Source organism: Passer montanus, unplaced genomic scaffold (genome assembly GCF_014805655.1).
Source record: "Passer montanus isolate IOZ18808 unplaced genomic scaffold, ASM1480565v1 scaffold8, whole genome shotgun sequence".
Classification (NCBI taxonomy): Eukaryota; Metazoa; Chordata; class Aves; order Passeriformes; family Passeridae; genus Passer; species Passer montanus.
In genome coordinates, this window is record NW_024373256.1 from 8304972 (window position 1) to 8328686 (window position 23715).

Here is a 23715-nt window from a genome sequence, read left to right on the forward strand (position 1 = left end):
ATGGGGCATAGGGACCAGCAGTGGTATTTCAGGCTCCATGGGAGCAGCAAAGATCAGCAGCCCCTTGTCCAGGATATGCCATCAAGCTGGGAACAGAGTGGGGAAGATCTCTCTCAAAGCAAAAAAGGAGGTTGCTCGTTCTCACTTCTCTCCTTGCTTGAAGGAGGAAGGGTTTTTAATGTATTCATTTATTTACAGTCCAGGGTTTACTATCACCTTGAGGTTTGGGGGCTTTTTCTGCTCCAGAAGTGAACCTGCTACTGGCTCACAATAACCTATTTGGCTTTAATGGAACAGGTACTATCCATTAAATGGATGACAACTCATTATTGGCACTCCAGCTGGGAGAGTGCTGGGGAAACTTTGCTCTGAATATAAACTGAAATTTAAAAATGAAATTGCTTTGGCTTTTTCTCTTTCCCTCACTGTGACGCTGGGAGTCGATCACACTTGGCCTTTAAAGAGCAGGGAAGGGGGAAAGTGGGGTGATGGGGATGCAGAGACAACCTCTACTGAATTTGCTGTTTTCTTAGGATTTGAAGTCTGCTGGCTAGCTTGGATTACAGTCTGTAAGCTGCTGGCTAAGTGCTCTGAATGATACATGTTTGCTTCTGCCTCTGCAGTCCCTTCACAGGGGAGCTGGACATCTGGCCTTGAGTCTCCAAGTACTCAAATTCTGGTTGCCTAAAGCTGCCAGCGAAAGTCCCCATTCCTGTGTGACCTGCTGGTGATCTTACACGGTTCAGCTCCCTGTTTTGTCTTCTCCACATCCCATTCCCTCTTTGTCTTGGCACAATTATTCCTAGAGCATCCTGCTGGTCCTTGGCAGCCCTCCTGTGTATTTACAAGAAGCATGGAGTACTTGGCTTTGACACACTCAACCATATGGTGAGAACTTCAAAATTGTTGTTTAGAAGAATAAACTGGAAACTGTGCAGGAGGTAGAGGGAAGGACAATCTGGTGGAGAAGGTGAACCTGATCTCTCCAAATGATTTATCACAAATGTGCCTAATTTCCTTTTCTTTTCTTTTTTACTTTCTCCAACCAGGCAAATACTTGCAGGCACTCCTGAGCCAGAGTATCTGCTGAAGGCAGAGGTGACCAGTGACACAACTCAAAGCAGAAAACATAGACACAGATTTGGACGACTGGAGGGGGAGAAGGACCAGGAAGGAATAAGTGACATTCGATTATGGACTCTCCACTAAAATACCTTAGGGAGCCATATTTACAGTGCAAATACCCCAAACAGTATCCTCAGTAATTCCATGTAAGATCTGATCTCTCACAGATTAAGGTTTTGAAAAGGTCAATGAATCTGTGTTTTTAAAACAATTTGCATTCTATCAACTACTCACATCTGGACACAACATCAAAGAAAACACTCACTCTTGATTTCCCTTTATGGCTTTACTTGCATGCAAAGAATTTAGGCCAAAATTAATAAATAACTGGAAATAAAAAACGCGAATAAACGAGTGGCATATGCTGTTTTTATAAACTGCTAAAGAGAACATCTTTGCTGGCAGCTGTCCCATGATTATTTTTTTATTTTGAATGCAATTATGAATTCTGAGAGTCATGATACAGGAATGAACGTGTTTTACTTTGATTATTCAAAAGAAGAGCCAGTGGCTCTCTTCATGATGCTGAAAAACCAAAACAACTTTTCCTTGTTGTGCTCTGGGCTGAAGTGATGCATAGATAAGCAGTGATTTAGGAAACACAGGGATTGTTGTCATGCCCATGCTCTCAGGATACAAGACGTTAGTGGCTGCTGCCAGTTTTGTGCAAATGCTTTTTGGATTGACAAAAGCAAATTGCACACAAGATCATGGAGAGATTTTTATGTCTGTAACTTTGTGGACTCCACTGTCTATATCTGGAGTGGATAAGACAGAGGGGGCAGAACCATTATTGAGGAAATTACATGCAAAGTGCTACAAAATGTATCAGTCCAAGGCAATCTTTCTGACAAGGGTTTTTTTTTCAGGGCAGGGTGGGGTTTGGTGGTGGTGGTGAAGGTGGATGGTTGGAAAAAGGAAAATTTTAAAGAAATCCCTAATAAAACATATTCCCATCTTCTACTGGCAACTCTGGGCTAAGTCTGATGTATTTTAGTTTTATTTTCAATGTTAAGACAGGAAAATAATACTATTCTGTCATTTTAGAAGATTTTTGGCAGTTTTTGCATTGTTTACGGTAAGAGAAATTGTTCTTTTAGAAGTTATAATTCTTCTGTCAAACTCTCATTATGCCTTTATTTGGCAGAGAAAAATGTATTTAAAGAATAAAGTGATGACAAACTGACAAAAGTCTGGAAATCAAAGGTAAATCATGATTGCCTGCACAGAGCACAATAGTGTCACTGAGACAGAAAGCCTTTAAAAAACCCAAAAAACAATGGGAATTTGCATTGTAAATACAATTCTAACTACAGTGCAGTGTCACTGCCTGCCCCTGTAATTAACTTTCTTCTCTACCTCCATGGCTCAGTCATCTACAGATTACACATCACATCATCAGTAGTAAATCACTCCAGAGACTTTCTTCCTAGACAATATTGTTCCCAAGCTTTATATTTCATTCCTGTAGTAGACTGTAGTAACCACAAGAATAAACAGGCTTCTTAACAAAAAATGTGAGCCCAGTGTATCAATAGGTAATACAGGGTAGCTACACAATTTCAGTGGAATTATTCCTGATTCAGAGTTTGAACCAAAGGGAGTTTTGTATTTACACCATAAAGTGTGGGCTTATTTTTGAAGTCTGATACATGTTTACCTGTCCATGGGGCTCTCACATTGTATGGAAAAGCAGCAAGGTTGCTGGCTACATGCCACCTTTTCCATCCAATTTATGCCTTAAATGCTAAATTACCAAAGAACATGGAATTCATTAACTTCCAGCAGACAGGTTGGTAGCAGCTGCATTCAGAAGCAGGCTGCCTCAAACTTTGAAAATGTATCCCTTCTACACATGGTGTCTGTTCACAATTTATCATTGCCTATTAGCTATTAACAGCAGTGGGTTGGAGGTGGTTTCATTTCTGCTTAAGAAACGATGCCACCAAATGTTAGCAGCAGAAATCAGTAAGTTCACTCTTGTGCTGGAAATGTGTGGAATCAAGCTCCTGTTGAGTGAGATAAGGGCTGCATTAGCTCTCAGCAGTTGTCTGCTGGTGTTTGCATTACAGAAGCAGCACGTTGTGCTGGAAGGTAAATGCCTGACTCAGTTTATTCGCTGACTTGTCAGGAAGAAGAACTTCTGAAAACTTAATAGGATCATTCATGTATCTAGGAAATTTAAGATGTCTAAAGTTATGAATATTAACACTGGGCAGATGGAAGCACTTGAACACTTTAAGAAGAATGGTAAAGACATTCAGAGCAACGAGCTTGTTTTGATCTTACTGAATAAAAAACCAGGTGTGGCTGTAAAATGTTCCCTCTTCTCCCAGCACAGTGTCCTGGGCACTGACTGCAGACTCAAGCACTTGGATGGTGCCTGTGCCATGCAAACATGGGAGCCTGCAGAGCCTGGCAGCCCCAGAATGGCCTCTGTGTTTGGATGGCTCAGGGCTGCTGTGGCAAGGAAGAAAACAGTTTCTTTCTAACAGCTGTCAGTGTGGGTCTGTATCTACAAATACAGTGGACTGTATTTCCAGATATTTCTGTAACACAGGTGCTTGGCAAGTACTGAGCAGGTTTTGGCAGGTATCATGCAGAAGTGAATGCCTGGACCTGATAATATGTCAGGTGAGCTCTGGCCTAGGGTAATTTTGTCTAATCCAGCATTTTGTATATTAGTGCTTTTATTGTTTAATACACAGGCTTTGTCAAGAAAGCAATTTCAAACACATGTAAGTCTCTAGAAGGAAACATGAATGAAAAGCAGCACAGAAAGGTCAATTTTTCTTTCCATTTCTAAATGATGGCTTTTATGATAGCTATTAGATTATTGAGAGCCTGAAGTTCTCTGGATTCTGAACTGTGCACAATGTAAATATACAAATAGTCTTTTGCTCAAAGTGGCTGTGTTTTACAAATTGGATACAGACAATTCCAATTTTCTTAGTGCAAAATTTTCTTCTGACTTAGTATCTACAAAATCCCTTTCTTTAATCCTTTTCCAGTACACTCCTACTTCATTTTTAGCAGCAGCATTTACAGTGAACACAGAAAAAATATCTATTCCTGTAGCAAATAATAAAACTTACCTTGTTTGATAGGCTGTTGATTTGAGAAGGTGAGAGGAGTAACGAGGAATTTGGTTTCAGCTACCTGTACCCAGTGGTGCAGAATTTTTATTGTCCAGACACCAGGTCGCAGGGGCAAATTCAGAGGTGGTTTGTAGTGAGTAAACTCAGCACTGGATTCAATAAGAATATCATATGTTGCTGCAATCACATTAATGGGATCCACCCAAATGACAGTCACGGTGACATTGGGGCCTTTCCCCCATTTCTGCATCCCCACTGGCTCATCTGTTGGCCCGAGGAGTCCTCCGAAATTCCTGAAAAGCCTTTCCTTGGCATCCCACTCAGTGCCAATCTGAAATGAAAGAGCACAGGGCTGGTAGCATCATCTCTGCAAGCACCTGAGAGCTTTATGGCAAATAAGGGCTCTCAAGAGACACAAATCACATTTCTCTAATCACATGAATTATATATACACATAAAAGCAACATGGCCTAAGATCATAATGTGTACACAAATTGTGAGGCAAGCAAGAAGGCTTGCTTTCTTGCTCCCTTTCTGATTGACAAAAAGGTTTTCTTTATCTTAGAATAACACAACAGGTGATAGCAGCTCTCTCTTCCCTCCACAGAAGCAATCAACAAGGGACCAAGCTATTGGCTGCACACAACTATGCACAGAAAAAAAGTGACCCATCATCTCCTGGGTCATGAAAATGTATTACACACTTGAGAGATGAGCCCTGCAGCAGAGACCTGCCCAGATGCTGCCAGGACAAGGGAAGACACTTCAGCTGCTAACTTCAGGACGAGTCACACCGTGTCCTTTACTACAATCCACTCATGAGATGCTGTCTCTTTGTACTCCCTTCCTGCCTCATGTGGGAATTTATTTATTGTGAACTCTTATTGTCATCATAGTGACATTGTTTTTCATTTATTCACTAACAGTAAAACAGTTGATTCACAATCTAGTGTAAATACTTAATTTGTCTTTCTTTTTCCTAGCAGCTTTCATGTTCCAGTGCTCTTTATATGAATTTCAATGGCTCACCCATAACCTGGGGGATGACACAAACTTCCAGGCTGTTGCCACTAACACTACTGGAAAGAGTTTCTCTGACCAGCCAGCCTTTCTTAGGCTAGTGGGAAGACTTCAGTATCCCAGCACTAAAGCCAGCAGGTGTTTATGAGGCTGACACTATGGAACCTTTCCATCAACTCTCCTGTGACACAGGACTGAGGGATGCACTTCTGCTTTTGGAGGCAGTTCTGGTATGAAACCCCTCAAAGCCCTTATGGTCTTCTTTTGCCCTACTCTCCAAACAGTGCAGATGACCAAAGAGTTGATTTCTTCCCTGTATAAAAAGTCAGTGTGGATGACCTCTGGAGATCCATGCACACACAGGCAGGATCCCTACTTTCAAAATATGTAGATATTGCAGATTTTCCCCACACAGAGCTGTCCTTGTCCATAAGCTTCACCTTACAAGGGCAAGGTCAGAACCTGCTTTCCTGAAAGCATAAGAAATAATTGTAGCTCATTTGCTTCAGAGATTTTTCTTCTAGATTTCATTCCACTTCATGAGAATAAGTGATTCCAATATAATGCCTAAATCTCCCCAAATCCCCAAAAGATAATGATTACCCGATGCCTATTACCTGTACTGGAAACTGTCCAGTCTCCAGTCTCTTCTAAATAAATCCCTATGGTTGGCAGACAAATTACAGGAGGACTGCAAGCAAAATGCTACAAGGTCAGTAAAATAAAACCCTACCATCCTAACTCCATCTGTCATCACACAAATTCCTCCTACCAGGCTATGACACTGCAGAGTATGAGACAAAATGAGCCTTCCTCTACTCTGCAATCAACACAGCATTTCTGGTATTTCAGAGGTATTTCACCCAGCACACCAGCTAATCAAACCAGACAGCATAGCCCAGATATCAGACCCAAGCATCGAATGCCTCGAGGAGCTGTCAGTGTGTGCTCTCCTGACAAGACTGACTGAATATGTATGGAAATAAGCTGAGAAAGAAAATTTCCTGACCAGGCCTTATTATCTACTCTGCCAGCCTTCACTGAGGTGCAGCCATATCACAACTACCAGCGCTCAAGGGACCTGGAAAGAATAAAGTCACAACATGTGAAACAACCCTACACCCTCCTGGGCAAAGAAAATCTGTAAGAAAGCTCTTTCCAGCACATTCAATATTCCTTATTGAAGAAGTCATTGCAGAAAACTTACTTCATCCTCAAAAATTAAACATTCACTCCTGACATCCAACTATTTCCCCTCTAGTTCCTCATCCCTGAGAAAATAAATCAGAGAGTTACAGTCCCCTTGCTCCAACCTCCAGGTGACACTGCTCTGTGCTAGGCTGCACAAAAGGTGTTGAGATGTGCTCACACGAACAAAGGTTTATCAGACTGCTCTGTGGAAGAGCTAAGGCTGCTTTTGGGGAAAAATTGAAACACAATTGTTGTCTGGTTGTTAAGCCTTGTGCAGGCGTGGCACTGGGCTCCTTAAAGCAAACCAAAAGGGGAGGGGAATAGGGAAGGACAGATACCCCCAGATCCCTGTGTGCCCCAGGGCCAGAGCTCACACAAGGCTCCACAGGCACCTCGGGGAGGGAAAGGCAGGGAGCTGTACACTCTGTTCATGGGATCTGCCCTTTATGCCTCATTTCCAGCTGGGAACATACTTTCCCATGCTGCACAGCTTGCAGTACCAGCTGCTTTTAGAAGCACAATATTTTATATGGAATTTTACTTAAAGCTCTGGTTAGAGGTTTATAACCCCTTGAGCTTTACACAGCTGAGTTCCCAGTACTGAGATGTCCGATTTTACAGGGCAAGAGATACTACAGCCCTATAATAAGTTTCACAGCTCTTTAAAACATTGTGAGTAGGCTTTTACTTTCAAATACAATACACCAAGTAGGGATGGAATCAAGCAGTAATGAATATCTGATAAATTATGAAGGGAAGTAGCACAGGAACTGACATTTTCCACATCTTTATTTTAATCACCTTTATTTTGGGCCTCAAGAGCAAGCACTGTGCATGGGGTACACTTGGAAAGCTGGAAATCTCTCATTGGCTCAAAATTTCTGTTTCTATCTCTGTTCAAACCCAGATAAAATTTTCCCAAGATAAATTATACTCTGATTATGGGTTTGTGTCTCATTGCTCACCACAAACAGGACCATTAGGTTCACACAATGCACACTAATTGCCTGCCACCTAGTTTATTTCATTCTCTGTGATGAATCACAAGTCTTAACAAGACCAGAAACAGAATTTAACTGATAGAGGGTGAGCTGAGACTTTTAGTTCTGTGCAGCAAATCAATCCCCTGCCCTGCACAGAGAAGCTGCCTGAACCCAGGCTGGCAGGACACATAGTGTGTGCATTGTGCACGAGCCAGTTTTAGGAGGTGTGGGAGCTCCATGCTTGGAAATCATCTCTTGGGTTTCCTGTAAGTTTATTTTCTTTGACTCAGCCTGCAGGAGCCATGTGCCATTGAAATGCTGTCATGAGCTCCCCCCAGGTGTGGGGCAGCCCTGCTGGCTGATGGCTTCCCACTTGTCTTTCCAGGGTGTGGGGTGAAATCTGCTCCTCCAGAAGAGAAGTCTGAGAGCAGCAGAGGGCAGGAGGCAGGGGCTGGAGAGATCCCATCAGCTCTGCTGCAATCTCAGTCGTGCACCAGGGTCACAAATACACTTGGGAGCACATTCAGTGCAGCACATTTGTGTGCTCTTCCTGCTGGCCCCAGTGCTGTGAGCTGGGACAGAGGAGAAAGTTCCCAGCTAAAATAGCCCCATTCAGTTTAAAATTACTGCCAGATCATGGGGTGAAAGTTGTTGAAGAACAAGCAGCTCTATGTCCCAATAAGCATAAATCTTAATTTTATTTTCTGTGAACACTGATGGTTCCATCTTAGCTAAACTGCTGTTTGTTTTCCACATGCTGGACCTTGACAAAGCAGTGACATTTTAATAAGCAGTAGCAGATCAGAGCTTTCCAGCCACACTGAAGCTGAAGAAGTTAATGTTCGATTTATAGCAGGGTAACTGAGACAGTTATTTGGCTCAGAGGCAGAGATCCCTGCAGGCCAAGGGAAGGCAGAAAGTAAAAAAAAAAAAACCATATTAAAAAATTAAATTATTTACTCTTTACCTCCTAGTCTTTTAAAATACAAATCATCTATGAAATGAGAGGACAATTAAAGAGGTTAGGTGAGGAAAATAAAATGAAAACAAGTAAGCAGCCACAAAAACTCTTTTTGTTGAGTTTCAAATAGAAGAAAATGTTTCCTTATGCTCAAAAAAGCTCACCAGTGAGTAAATTCTTAGAAGTACTAAATAAGCAGAAGAAACACTCCTACAAATCACAAGAATTGGAGCTTGTATGAACATTTATCACTGCATGAAATGGCAGGCTACCATCCGACACATTGATAAATGAAACACACTTTCCATCCATCTCTTTAATGGCACATTAGTGTCATGGATTTGCCATGCACACCAAAACACTGAATCCCACCTAGGCATTTCTTAATTGCCCAAGAAGATGGTAATTTATGGACTTAGCCATAATGACTGGAACATATTTCTTCAATCTATTTTATACCTTAATTGAAATTTGCGGCTTAACAAGAAAAATCATGAAATTAACTGCTCAGACAATTGTGTCTTTAAAACAGAACACAGATGTCAGGTCCTATTAGTGGTCAACTTTCCTGATATATTTTAGGCAGATTTTTTTATACTCTATGACAGACACTGGGACAAATTTCTAGAAAAATAACAGGATTTGTGGGAAATCTCAGCTACTGCTGTGATAATTTTATCTTTTTTGTTACAACATCAATATTCTGCTTACATGTGGTATCAGTACCTGACTACACTAATTCTGAGAGGTTTTTCCAGTGTACTCTTGAGAGACACAGTTAAACATGTCACCGTTTATATCTAGAATTGCAGAAAAATGGCATTTTCCCCAGGAGCCTTTCACAGCACTCACAACAAACATGGTGGCAAAGCTTTTAAGTTTCTTTTAAATTACTGAGCCCCTTTGATAACAATGAAAGGCTCCCATTTGTTTTTACAACAGAAGGGAGTGAGTACACTCAGATTAATGTAAGAAATGAGTGTTGACCACAGACCTGAACTGCCAGTGGTGTCTCCTTCTATGATGAGGGTGTACATCATGCTAGAAAGCCACTCTCACCTCAAATTTACATGGAAACACAGTTTCCTAAGGCTGCTGATTTAGTATACACTCTCATGATGCCACAGGTGTGCATGGCTGGCTGGGAACACTCACCTCTGAGAACTGCAACCTCCCAAAATCACTCGGTGGACTTGCAATCTTGAAGACTTTCTTGGGCATCACCCACGTTTCCAAAGTTTCCAGTTTACTGACAGCCAGATTGGTTGCGTGGTGCCTGATCAGGAAGCCTTGGAAACGGTCAGCAAGGAAGTAAAGGTGGATGGAAACTGGATGGCCCATGGGGTAGTATCTGCAAAACAGCACATGCTCATCAGTTATGTAAGAGAATGGAATCTCCATTTACTTGGAGCTAGTGGCTTAAGAAGCATTCATTTCAAATAGAAAATCCACCACTGTACATTAAGAGATTCCAAATGTGTTCATGACTCATTATCAAATATTTTAGGCTGTTCCGATTACCCCGTAACATAAAAATATGTTACTAAGAATACAGGCTCATTAATTCCATATCCACAGCTCAAAGCTCTTTAGGATGTCCTCCTGTGTGCCAGAGAGCTCCTCTCCCTCACCACCTCTCCTGGCAGAAAGCGTCACCTAGAGACTGTTAGGGTGCAGCACTGTTTGCTCAGATAAACGAGGATAAAGGATGCCCCAGGATTGTCCCTGTGCTCCAGAGCTGCCTTTCCTGCCCAGCAGGGTCTGTGCCTGTCTGCACAGGACAGCAGGGAGTGCTGTGTGACCAGCCACTGACCTCTGGGCCCCCTCCATTCCTAAACCCCTTCCCCAAGGGCAGGGCTCTGCAGGGTGGCACTGCAGCAAAGCACACCAGGATCCTGTCCCCATTTTAGGTCTCTGTATTTTAGGGAAAAAAACTTCACAATCTTTAAAGACTTGAGATTCCTTTTGCTGTGATTTGTTACTAATAATCAAAAAGAGAGAAAAAAAACCACCTTGAAAAAGGTCAAATAATTGGGCAAAACCAGTCATTGAGAGATCTGGAAGCCTTCAGTTGCAGTTGAGATTTAAAGAAATTGTAGTCACAGCTTCCAATAATTAAAATGTACGGTTAATTGTCTGCTATGGCCTCAGAAACATCTGTAACAATGTTTGGATACATATGGATGCATAAATATTTAAAAATGTGTTATTCATAGCTCAGAAATCAAATATTTTGCTACTTTACAGCACTGACATTAACTGCAAAACAAGTTAAACCAAGCAGCATCACACCTCCACAGTAAGTCAGCTAAGCCTGACTCCTCAGGCTTGTTACCACAATTAAAGGATGAGCATTAAGGATGAGCACCAAGGAGGACTTTCCATTGCACGAGGTCAGCAACACCCCAGAAGGAACTCTCTAGAGCTAGAGAAATCAACATAAGAAGACAGGGTACCAACAGGGCCAGCACTGATGGACTGTGCAAAGCCACTGCAAAGCTACTCAGCCAACACCAGCAACAATCTGACTTCTGTTCCCAGTACTAAGACCTCCTGTTTCCTATGTGTGCAGCAGCAAATATTTACAATATCCTTGAAATAGACTGAGTAAATTGCCTCTTGGCAGTGGAGAGTAAAAATGCCTAGAGATGGAAAAAATGAATTAAATCTAAATCACACATTGATGTTGCTCCCATGGAAGATGTTGACACTCCATCTCCTTCGGTACCCGGGCAGTCTGTGGGGGGCACAGCTTTCTGAGGCTGTGGGCTGGCCCTTGTTAGGGAAGTGTGCAAGGCAGCTGCTCTTACAAACATCTCCTGGGCTGCTGTGGGTGGCAGCAGGGGCCTGACTCCAAGGGGGATCCGAGGCAGGAGCTGCTTTCCTCCCAGCATCAGTTGGGGTGCTGCACACACAGGATCAGCCTGGGGCTGTGCTCAGCCCCACAGCAAAGGTGCTCAGCCCAAACCCATCCTGCCACTACTGCATTAGAGGCATGCAAAACCACAGGAGAGAAAGAGGAAAGGTATAGGCGCAAACACCTAGAAGGACAGCGCAGTATCAGAAGAGAGGAGATGTGAAGGATAAACCTGAAGATCAGCCATCTTTCTCTGATCTGAACTGGATGCTGACTCACAGGGTCTTGAGGGGGCTCAGGTAGGTATGAAAATGAAACCTCCACTCTGCATCCCTATCTGCAATTCCTCCCTGCACTGTTCCATGAGGCTCCAGCCTGCTGTAAGGAGCTGTGCTTTATCCTGGAGACAGCTGCAGTCATGGTGTTCCTATCTATAATCTGAGCAAGCTTGAAAAGCACCTTGAGTTCCTGTGCAATGGAAAGTTCCTCAGAAACAAAAGTGATAATTGATATAAATCAGCATCAGAATACTGGCAAAAGGACTGAGAACAAAAGTAATTGTCAAATACAAACAGTATCGGTTATACATAGTCTCCATCCTCTTTGCTGGCTTCACTCTGCAGGACAAATGACCCTGGACTTCCTTAGGTCTGCCGTTATTTCACACAAGGAAGACATGCTACTAGTGATTATTTCTAATTGTTATTGATCTTTTATTGCTTTGCACTGGTAACCTTCACTGACAAAAGTCTAATAGGAATCTGGAGCACTTATTGCCCCATCTTTCTAAATGGGACATTGCTCAGCACTTCCACGACTAATTTAGGAAGGTCAAGGCACATTTGGTTCCCCTCAAGAACACAACAGGGGCAACGTCCATCCATCAAAGCACATGGAGTGTTTGCTGACTTAGGCTCTATGTGTTTTCTATTAGGATAAAATAGCTCAGGCTCCAGAAATACATTCTGAAGATGGAATTAAGAGAAGGTAAAGTAAGACTTAAAAAGAGGAGCCATCTCTGCTTTGCATCTAAACAGCTCCAGATGTGTTTGCAGGCAGCAAACATCTACCATGAAGAGAACCTTTTCTCCACAATTCTAACTTCAGCAATTCTTCCTTCAAATCCCTTTTAGACTGAATTCTTCTTAGCCAGGCTTACAGGTGAAAAAGGAATCTAGAATATAGGGGGAATTTCCTTTTAAAGAATAAGGACATTCATTTGAGATAAATATATCTACCTATATATAGACATATAAACACCTACCTACATTTTATGTATTTGATGCTAATAGATCTTACCAGTTGCAGTAGATTTTGGCACAGACAGCTGCACCAAGCAGGCGAAGTGAGCCAAGCAAGCTCTCTGCACTCCATGTGTGCTCCCAGGGGAACAAACAAGCAAGGACCATTAACCTGCCTGTGTTCAGATTTGTTCTGAAATCCTGTCCTCTGCTTTTGGTAAGCATAATAGAGGTGAACATGACCTCTGCTGCAATCACACGGAGAGTTTAGGAGCTGAGGCTATAATACACTTGCTGAAATTAATCAAGGGAAACGCAGCAGTGGGGGTAGCACTGCCCAACTGGATCCTGTCAGTCTTCATCAGGCTGGAGAGGAGCTCCTTAAAAGTGCAGCAAACAGGTCACATAATGTCAACCCGGAGTAACCAGCGCTTTATTATGGACATAAATACTCCTGGAAACAGCGCTGCGCACTTGCAGCTGCCCGGCCCCGCTCGCGGCCGCAGGCTCCAGCCAGCACAGCCGAGCAGAACGAGCCTGCCCTGAGCCTGGCGGTCCCTGTGTCCCCAGAGCAGCACTGACCTGCAGCTGCTGTCCCCAGCAGTGTGGAAGGAGGTCTCGGCCCTGCGCAGGCCCAGGCGGGAGAAGGAGTGGAACATGGTGAGGGCCACGTCGCTGAGCGCGCCCAGCCCGTCGGGCTCCTCGTACACGTTCTCCCAGTAGGAGCGCAGCCCCGGCGTGCCCGCCGGGTAATTCCCGTACAGGTAATAGTCCAGCTGCCCAATGATCTCCTGATTCACCACCGCCTCAAACTTGCGGGCAAAGAAGGTTGGCCTGGCAGTCTGCTGTTGGGATAGGAGAGAAAAAGTCAATTGTGGCAGCAGCTCTCTGGCCACAGACAGAAATACAAATTTCACAAAGGCTGTGAGAAGATCAGAGAAAAGAATGAGAAATAATTCTTATCTTAACTTGCTGCACCTGGTATTGTGAACACGTGGAATGTGTTATGGAGATTTGTTTACCAAAGGGTGGTTTCTTAGTTAGTCAATGGTGATGGTGTTTGGGCTGGAGGACCAGTTAAGTCCAGCTGTATTGTAACTGTCTGTAAGAGCAATGGGTTTCTTAATAAAGAGATTGTTAATCAACCTTCTGTGAATCATGGAGTCTATGCTAATTATTACCCAGCTGAGGGCCCACTGCAATGACAGACACTGAGTTCCCATTTTCAGACATGACATTTGTCTTTAACAATGGGTTGGAGTTGAGGACATGAACTGTTTCTCTCCACGGGCAAAGATGACTTAAAATGTCACCTTAGGGACAATTTGTTGTTAGGAGTGATGTTAAGATTCAGCCAAAAACTACAAAATTACTCCATGAAAATCCCTTCAGACCAACAGCCACCCCATGCTGCCTGGCTCAGGAAGGCTCTCCAAGTGCAGGAGGGGTGAGGAATGCTCTCCAAACCCCCGTGTTAACCTGGAGACAGTGCAGCACTGGCACATGTAATGCAGGGAGCAAAGTGTACAGGGCTCAGAAGAGGCAGAGCAGCATTTTCTGTGTATGGATTTGCTGCTAGGAAGTAGTAAGAGGTCTCTGGGAGAGGTGCCATTTGTGGCTGAGGTTTCTCCACTTCTGAGTGGTCCTGCCCAGATTTTTTCTCAGTGCTTGACACAATCTCGGGCATATAACTGCTTTATATGCTACTCAACTAAGATTAGCTTTCAAAAAGTCTTTGTTTTGCCTTGTTCATATTTAAGCATGGGTTCTGAGGTGCCAAGGAGTTCAAGAGTGCCCCAGATGGTTTGAAAGTTCTTCTGGTGCTGTGTGCTCATGTGAGGGGCTCTTTCACCAGAAAGTGTCAGAAGCTGCCTTTTCATCTATTCTAATTTTAAACTTTCCTTTCCAGTTCAGTTTACCTGATTTTATTCTGAAATATTGTTGTGGGTTCACAGCCTGGAGCAGTCAGGTTCTGTAGTCTGGCGGGAGTTTTTAAAGATTTGCAATTTATTCTGTACTGGAGAATTCCCTGTCTTTGGTGTTTGGGACTGCAGAGCCTCTTTTAGATAACATCTCATTTGCTCTTTTTGTGAGTGCCTGTGTCACTGACTTCAAGCATGCCTGCTAGACAGCACATTACAGTAAAGAAAAGATCTCTGTTTCAGAGCAGTCATCATTTCTGTGCTGTAGGGTAGCACATTCCCCATTCCACACAAAGCCTGAACAAACATGCTTTATGCAGGGAACCCCGAGGAGCTGGAGGGATGGAATTGCAAATCTGGTGACCTTGAAACAAGTGGCTGTTCATTCTCAACAGAGGATGCACAGGCCGGATACAGCCTCGAGACTGAGTGCACCCCGGAGCACAGGACTCGCTCTCGTGTCTGCCTCGAGGAAACTATCACAAAGGAACTGATTAAACCTTTAAAGACAGTCCTGCCAAACCTGGGTGATCAAAACCTCATGACTAAGGCTCCCAAAATCACGAGATAAACTTTAATATGATTGTGCTGATGAATATAATAACAAAAATGGATTTGTCTTGTGCTGTGTAAGTCTCTAGCATGCACACTGATCAATTTCTAAGCTTTTTTAAAAAGATGATAAATATTGCTTGACTCTGAAAACCAAGAGTTGTGTGAAATGATGAAAGCACCTGAGCTGGAACATTGGAATAAATCTTTTGCAATAAACTCATAAGAGTTACCAAGTAATATTGGTACAGTCAGAGATGTGTCAAGCTTCCCTCCTTTCTAGCACAGCCTATTACCAATGCCAAGGAGTCCAAAGAGTTCCTTTGTGACCTTACCATGCAGTGGTATGTCTCCAGGACCAAAACAGAGGAGAACTTATTTTTCATTCTCCTGAAATTAAGATCAGAGCTTCCTCACATCTCTTTCTCCATCTGCCTGATGGAGTCAAAGCTTCCCTTCCCTCTCTCTGCTGCAGCCGTGCATTCAGCCAGCTCCCAGTACAGGGGAAGAGCCTCTGCAGGTGTGCTCAGTTACCTGGAACCGGTGGAAGTCTGCTGGTTTGAAGTCATTGGGTGAGCAGCCACACCAGTCAACAATGTGCTTGTACTGACACTTGCAGCCCAGCTTCCTGTTCCAGTTGGTGATGCGCAGGTTGTTGTCCACCATGGAGTCACAGAACGGGCTGTTCTCCAGCACGGTGTGAAAGAAGGACTGCAACAAACACAGAGCACATCACCATATTTAGCTCCTCAAACTTCCATTTTCTCCTTCACTTCAGCTCATGGGCCCAAACCTAAGGCAGGTGAACTATTTTAGTTTGAAATGACAGGATTAACAAGCTCTATTGTTCTGCCACATATGAAACACACCCCATGTGCCTGTATTCCATAGAGCACTGAAAAATCACAACACTCTACAGACCCAACCCAACTGTAAGAACACACAGCTGAGGTCTTGCTCCAATAACCTGGCACAGAATAATTGCACTTCTACAATGACCAGCTTTGGGCACTGGCAGCCCAAAGGACTCCAGGAAAGGCACCAGTAACAGCAATAATTTTATTTTTATTTCAGCTGTATGAGCAATTCTAAGAAATGCCCATTATTTCCCTTCTGTAAGTTGCTCCCTGGTCTAACATATTTAGGACTATTCTTCTGAACAATGTGCTAATGGCATATTTCAAGTTGTTTCCCAAAACAATTGTCAAAACTGCACCATCACCCTGGTTACTCTGATAAAAATACAGTTTCAGACAGCTCTTATGTGGGTGTCTATCTCCAGCACTCTGAAATGCACTGCTTGTTGAGTGGCTTTGTTCTGAAACACGCAGTTCACCCTAGGCACCAAAAAGACATTCTGCCTCCTGCATTTACGGCTGAAATTGTAAGTCTTTATTTGCTGACTCATGGCAGCACGGAATTCCTATTGGGCAATACTAATTATATCATCATAATAACAGCTATTATATAAACCATGCATAATGGGGACTGATATAGCAGGTTAACAGGTCAGTGAAGGCAGGGCCATTTTACAAAACCAGCTATGTATCTTGCAAGGAAAAACTTGTAGAAAAAAAGCTATGGAATACCATCAATTTTAGCCCTGCAAGAGACCATTTTTGGAGCAGTGATTTCTCTTTAAAATCAGCAATAGTAAGTTCTATAAATAACCAGCATAACATTAGCGTGGCTGGCCCCCAAATAATCCCCCTACCCTTTTTAATGTTAAATGACAGCCCAGTGAATATGGATTTTATGCTTGAACTGTTTGGTTAAACCCATAAAGGCATCCATTCTCATTCAAGCGAGAGGGGGAAAAAAAACCCTACCCAATTACCCATTGCCCTGTGTCCTTTTATAGCAATACAGGAATTTCTCTAGATAATGGATGAAAAGGTTATCAGAGTAGAGAGAAAAGGTGATTTTTAACAGAAATGGGATTAAAAGAAGATTATGCAACATGTGTGGGGAATAATAAACTTCTATCAAAAGATAAGAGTTGCTGTGCTCCATCAGAAGCTAACAAGCAATATTTGCAAGATCGGTGTCACCCATCCCTCAAAATGTTCAGGAACCAAGGCAGTTATGGGTTTAAAGGCAGTCATCAGCTCTTCCTTGGGCTGGCTGACTGCTGCAGGATGTGGAGCAGAGCCTGGCAAGCCAGGGGAGCAGTGTACCTGCTGGGGCAGGTAGCACAGGCTGCCAGCCATGCTCTGTGCCCTCCCTGCAGACAGAGCACATTGCTGCACGCCAGGCAAAGCCCCACACTGCTGTGCACTCCCCTTCTGCATCACTTGCAGCCAGAGCAGCTCCTGAGTGATCTAAATGATTTGTGACTGTGCCTTCTGGCTGAGTTTTGAACAGAACAATAAACCTTTGTTTGCAGGGTTTATATTTTTAAAGAAAAGTGCTGGATAATAGCAAGGAAAGCTACTTATGGAGACAATTCGCCATCTCTAATATCCTTCAAAAGCTTTGTGCAGGAACAATTTGCAAGCAAAGGGCAGCTGGATTTTTGGTTGTTCAGTAACACATTAATAGGCTTAGAAGTATAAAACAAAGCCACTCTTTACAAAAAGTCCCACAAACAAACAAGGCAATAAACAACTGCAAAAGATGTTCTAACCCTAAGGGGCTTACTCATCATAGAAGTAAAATTTTCATTACTCCCTGTCGGATGCTCCAAAGCCCAGTGACATCAGGTGAAAGCCCCTCTGATTTCAGTCAGATCTTTGGGACAAGCAGAAGCATTGCAGGTTTGAGCACAGAGAGGGATTCCTTGCATTCACATACCTCGGCAGGAAGCAGTGTGTAAGAGTAAAACCTCTTCATCTTTGTTACCAGATCATCATTGGAAAAAGTGACATATTCCACAAACTTCCTGTTCAGGAGGAACCAGTCCGACCCTCCATCGACTGTGATTCCTTCTGGGATCTTGCGGTCTCCCAGGCGCCACATGTGGGTGTCACACTCCAGGAAGAGCCGATCCAGCCCCTGCTTTCTGATAAATCTGAGGGAATGCAACAGGAGCCATTAAATGTTAATTTGTATTTTGCTATCATCGGGAGATTGATAAATAAAAAGCTACTTTCTCAAACAAAAAAGGATCAAAAGGTCACTTGTTTATATTTCTGATCTATTCATAAGTAATGTAGGGAGGTTTAATAAATGATTAATCAGTTAATAAAAGATGAGTCAGTTAATGTTCTGTTACAGAGGCAAAGATCAACAGATTGCTTTTAAAACATCATTTACACCTTCTGCTGTCCTAAGGCTGTACAGGTGAAAGAGCTCTAGGGCAAGAAAGTCCATAATGTTCATCAACTCTGAACAAACCACCACAGAAGAAATGTAACATGAACAGGAACTAAACACATTCTTCTCTTTCTAAATAAATTCAGTTTTTAAAAAACAGGAAAATATACATAAGGTAAAATGACCAATTTTCTCCTATGCTATTATGTCATTAATTTTTCTATAGGGGTATAGCCAATAAGGAAGAAATACCATTGTATTGGTCTTTGCTGTAGAATGAGCAAGTTTGCTCCATTTTCAAGTCTCTGGGGAGCAATGTTTTGTTATTGCTGAACCATGAATAAGAGGAGCAACTGCAGAACTGCAAAGTTATGGAAATGAATTATTTGAGACCAATATAAAAGAAGAAAAGCTGGGAAATCGATCTGTGTTTGAAAATGCTTTGGACTGAATGCCCCCTCCTCTTTTGAGGCTGTCTGATCCAGGTTTCTGTTTGTTGTTCCATTTGGGAACAAGGAGAAGCAGGGCAGCTGTGAATTAGCACCAAGGTGGGCTGAGCACCATCCACCCTGGTTGGATGTGAGCACTGGACACATCCCATGTGTTCTGAGCAGTAACAAATGCTCACTGACCACACACTAGAGCAACCCACAGCCCCCAGACCCCTCTGGGTGCAGGACCTGCAGGATAACAACAGCTGTGGCAAGTGGGGCACAGCCTTCCCTTCCTGAACCACACACAGCTGTGCCAGGGCATTTCAGGATTAGCAAGACAAAATGATATTTTAGTGGTCCTCAAACACATGCTACCTAAGGTAAGGGAAAAGAATAAAAGTTAAGGAACAAGCACCAGAGCTTTCTGGAGTCCTGCATCTGGAAACGTGAGCATTAACCCCGTAGGCCAACTCCCTGGTTCAAGTTCTGTTCTATACCAATCAAAAAACTGAGATGCAATTATGAAATGGTGCATATTAATTTTCAAAAGGACCGTAAATGACTTCAGGGTCTATGTCCTACTGATAGCTATGTCTCTTTTCACAGTATGAGAATACCTCCTCTGTTAACACAACAGTGCTGAAAATGTGTAAATGAGAGTCGAGAAATTTTTCTTTCCATGAACAGGTTTCTAATTTCATGTTCCATTATGAAGGATAATAGAAAAGTCTTGCAATTTTAATGCAGTGCTCTGGAATGTAATCTTCAAATTCAATATTTATGCAGTTATCTCCAAATCAAATATTAATGTGCCTGAAAGTTTGGTCATTTATTTATTTCTCTTCAAAACTAAATGCTCATTAGAGTTAATTATTTTAAGAAAATAACAGAACTTTATCGACTATATTTAAATAGGAACATAAAGTTCTTTTCCATGAAGTAATTTCTTTCAACTGCTATCTCTACCAATTTATCACCCTTTACTCTCCTTTTCAAATGGAAGGTTCTTTGACTGCAATAGAAACCCTCAAACAAAATAAACCACCTGGCTACCACAAAAACTGCTCTACGTAGAAGCTGCCTCAGCCTGTGTGACATGATCCAGCTCCCAGCTCCCTGGTAATGTAACAGCTTCAGCCTTTTTGTCTGAACTTGGCAGCAGAGGAGCATGACCCTGCTCCAGATGAGAAGGTCCCAGCAAATCCTGACTGACAGATTCATGTTTTGCAAAGTAGTTGACAGGCTTCTTTTTTCCTATACATGCACAGTTTTATGGTTTTTTTGAGCTAGTCTTGGAAAAGCAAATCTCAGGATATGGAGTGAAATAAGCCAATTCCTGGAAGTACAGCTGTTCTCACAACAAACCTCAGCCCCCAAATCTTATACATCTGGGTTACTAGAAGAAAGTAAATGTACTTTCCAATCACCCTCCAGCAAGGCAGCACAACCCAGCTAAAGAGCTGCAATGCCTTTAGAGATCTCTAAAGATATGACCCTTTTGCTTGTGCTTCTTGAAACCCTCCTAGAAACATCACACCAGGTTTCAGATACGTAACAGCTGAGCAGGTGTTTTGCAGAAGAATCACCATTACTGAGCCTCTTCACACACAGTCACAGCACCTCAATGGAATAAGGCAAATTTGCAATTATTAGCAAAGCAAATAATTTCTGTGGCCTATGAAGCAATGATTTGTCCAAGGGGCTGTGAAGACAGCTCTCCACTGGGCAATGGCTTGCTGCTTGTTTAAGTTCCCTGGCAGGCAAGGGGACAAGTGTATTTCAGATCTGCTGGAAGCTAAATAGGAGAAGCTGCTGGCACAGAGAGCTGAACAGCAACCAAAGTGGAAAAGGTGGATGAGGCTCCCTTTTGTCCCTCCAGGCTCTCTCCTGGGATGACTGATGCTCCCAGCTACTCCAGCAATAGCGATTTTGGCACTCAGGCAGGCAAGAACTTATTCTAAAGCATATTGAATACTGCCTGAGGGAAAGGGAAGGGGGTATTTGTATGCCACATAGGCCTTTCCAAGAAATGAAAAACTCTTGGACACTACAAGCAGTTCATAAAGATTCTTGACTAGCCATCCAAGAATGATTGCAGCCACCTCTGAAAAGAAAGATAGGAAGATGGAGGGCAAAAGCATGACCCTACTGATTTGTTTCTAGCCTCATGCTGTATTTCATTAGTTTCTGGTTATGCTCAAGGGAATACCAAATCAGTAAATTTTAAGAAGCCAGGCCAAGCTTCATAAAGAGCAACGAAATGCAAAAAAAAAGGGTGTTTTTCCCCCTTGTCTTTCTCTCTTGCATCTCACAAAACTGCTTGCAGATACTACCAAATTAAAAGTAGGGGAAAAGAAAAAATGCTTAGTAATAGCATTTCCTTAATTTCAGTCAATGTGGAAAAATTCAGGTGCTTGCTGTCACCCTGAACATCAGGTAAGACTGACATACCTCTGCCAGCTGCAATTGCACTGGCCACAACAATGACATCCTACTGAACCAAGGTATGGTTGGCCAAATACAACAGGGATTATCATCAGCTGGAGACAACTGGCCTTTCTCCCAGTCTAAAAGAAAGCAACAGGAGGAAAATAACAATCATAGGAAAAGAGTCAGCCAGGAGAAAATAGAATGAAAAAAAGACTAGGATTAAGAAAAGCATACCATTTTGCCTTATTTCATAGAACACTCAGTCTAAGACATCTTATGCTTCCCCTTACAAATTTTAATTCTTCCAAAAGAGCCTCTAGTTTTGAAGGCCTGGGATTACACTCAAAAGTAAGGAGGAAACACAGGATATTAAGAACTGTGTTAGCACCTGAGCTCAGCAATCAGACACTGACACACATGAAAGGTGCCACTGAGCTCTGTGTGTGGATGCAGCCTCACAGGTTCCAGAGAGTTATTTTTACACTTTGCTAAGAAAACTCGGCTGCCTGCAGCATGTGGTTTGTCACTGAGTGTAGATGTCAGTCCAGGCAGCTCATGATTGCAATCCAGCTCAGGGAACTCCTCTTACTTTGTAGCTTATTTAAATATTTATAAATGCATTTCAGACAAGATTCTAGGACTGTATAACACATAAAGCATTTGTAACTTGTGTAGCACATACTCCTACAACATGAGTATAAACACAGCTCAGCTCTTATGATATGTTGTAACTGCTAATAAATATTGCCATACAGTTACTTTATCAGCAAAAATATCACAACCAAATATCGTCCTTTTTGATAGTTTTCTCCAAGGGACAATGCAAACCACAGCAACTTGTAGAGAGCCTGCTCCTAAATGCTCTAGTTAATTACACAGTAAGTCAGACAGTTTGCTGTTTTCTTTTTCCTGAAGTTTATGAATGAGTAAAACTTCCTAAAGTATCAGAGGCTATCAGATTGCTAAATGCCATTTATCAGTAACTTTATCACTAAAAGGTTTTTTCTGGAAAGAATATATTTTTAAGGTGAAAAGATTTCTTCCTAAATGTTTCCTGGTTTTGGCCTCTTGCCTAGAAAACCTCCCACTGACATTTCATTGTTAACCAGGAGCACCTACCCAGGACCTCATCATCATTATTCAGGATTTAAGCATAAGAACTATGAATAAAAGTTTCAAAACTCCAGCAAAACAACTCCTCACAAGTCAAAAGACAATGTCCATGTCAAAGCAAGAATCTGTAGAGCTAGGAGCTCCACTAGCATCATGTCCATTTTTCCCTGAGTGTATGTGGACAAGCTCTGCATGCTTTGACTTTATCTGCTCCTCTTTTCATTGTCTTTAGATGAAAATTTGAGGAAGAAAGTCCATTTCAGTGCAAAAAGTCAAGTAAATATTTTTACAGATGAGAAATGTGAGAGTCACTTGCCAGCAGTGTTTGCACAGCCACCCTGGAAACACCTACCAGAGTCAATCAGTTGGGAAGAACAAAACAGTAATTTGCAGTTTAGGTGACCAGCTAGAAAGCACTGAACAATAATTTGACAATCTTGAGTGCAGCAGCTGCAAGAAGTAATTTGTGAGCAATCTCTAGGCTACCACAGATCTCCATAAACCAGGCACTGAAAAATTCTTTATAGTAAGCAGATTAATGAATCTCAAACCTGTGCAGGGCAGAATCATTCCTGCACAAGGTGGAAATTCTGGCCTCCACTGAATGTGCTGAGTCCAGCTGACCCTGATTTCACTCCATTTCCATGAGTAACTCTATTCTACCAAGGGTTAAACAACATTTACATCTGAAATAATTTACAATTGGCGATTTAAACACAATGTCTATATGATACCTTTTTCTAAGGCTAGGATGTTTTCGGAGACCTTCCTGTCATGCTGAAAGCTTCCAGGGCTGATCCCCCACTCCCAAAATGGAGGTGAAGCTTGAAAAGGGGAACAGTGTCAAACAGAAATAGCACCTACTTAGTCTGTCAAGACGAGGAAGATTTCCACCCAGTATGACAGGCATCGTGTGGAAAGCACAGAACAAACAATTCCTGCTGCTTCAAAAGGCCTTGAAAATAACTCTCAGTACGGACAGAAATGATGGAAGAGAAAGAATAATTGTAACTTGCTTTTCAATGTGCTTTAACTGTGACATCCTAAATGCAATTGCTATGAGGTCAAAAATGTTACGAGAGCAGAATTCTTATCTTTTGTTAATTCCCTTACTCAGGGTAAGGGAAACACATAAAGTAAACACATTACTATCTCAACAATCCCCCAAAGCTTTAATGACAATGCAGAAAAAAACATCAACAATATCAGAAAGAATTTCTCTCTCGACTGAATTTGCTGTAGTAAGACTGGGCTTATTTCCTGATTGAGCTTATTTCAGGAGCAAAAACCAAAGCCATAAATAAGCACACAAATTGAAATGCTTTCAGCAGTTTAGCCCACAGTGCTAAACGCTCAGGAGTTACCAAGGAACAGAAGGAAATCTCATTTTCAAATGTGATGAGTGTTTGTCACCTGTGTCTCTGCATGGCCAGAGCAGAGCCCGTGGGCAGCTGAGCACGGTGGGAGTGCAGGGGAGGGAAGGGCACAGCCTGCCCTGGGAGCACAGGGATGGGCTTCAGAGCAGGAAACCCA

At 42.5% G+C, this 23715-nt stretch overlaps 1 protein-coding gene across 2 annotated transcripts in view; it reads right to left on the bottom strand.

Moving 5' to 3' along the window:
* The window catches only part of XYLT1 (xylosyltransferase 1), a 175479-nt gene that overhangs the window by 11298 nt on the left and 140466 nt on the right, over positions 1-23715 (bottom strand). For both annotated transcript variants that reach the window (XM_039732332.1, XM_039732331.1), the window contains 5 exons: positions 17744-17960; positions 15485-15661; positions 13059-13321; positions 9534-9729; positions 4221-4554 (listed from right to left, as the gene is read on the bottom strand). In XM_039732332.1, coding sequence (XP_039588266.1) covers positions 4221-4554; positions 9534-9729; positions 13059-13321; positions 15485-15661; positions 17744-17960 — 1187 coding nt within the window. The remainder of the gene's footprint in view (positions 1-4220; positions 4555-9533; positions 9730-13058; positions 13322-15484; positions 15662-17743; positions 17961-23715) is intronic.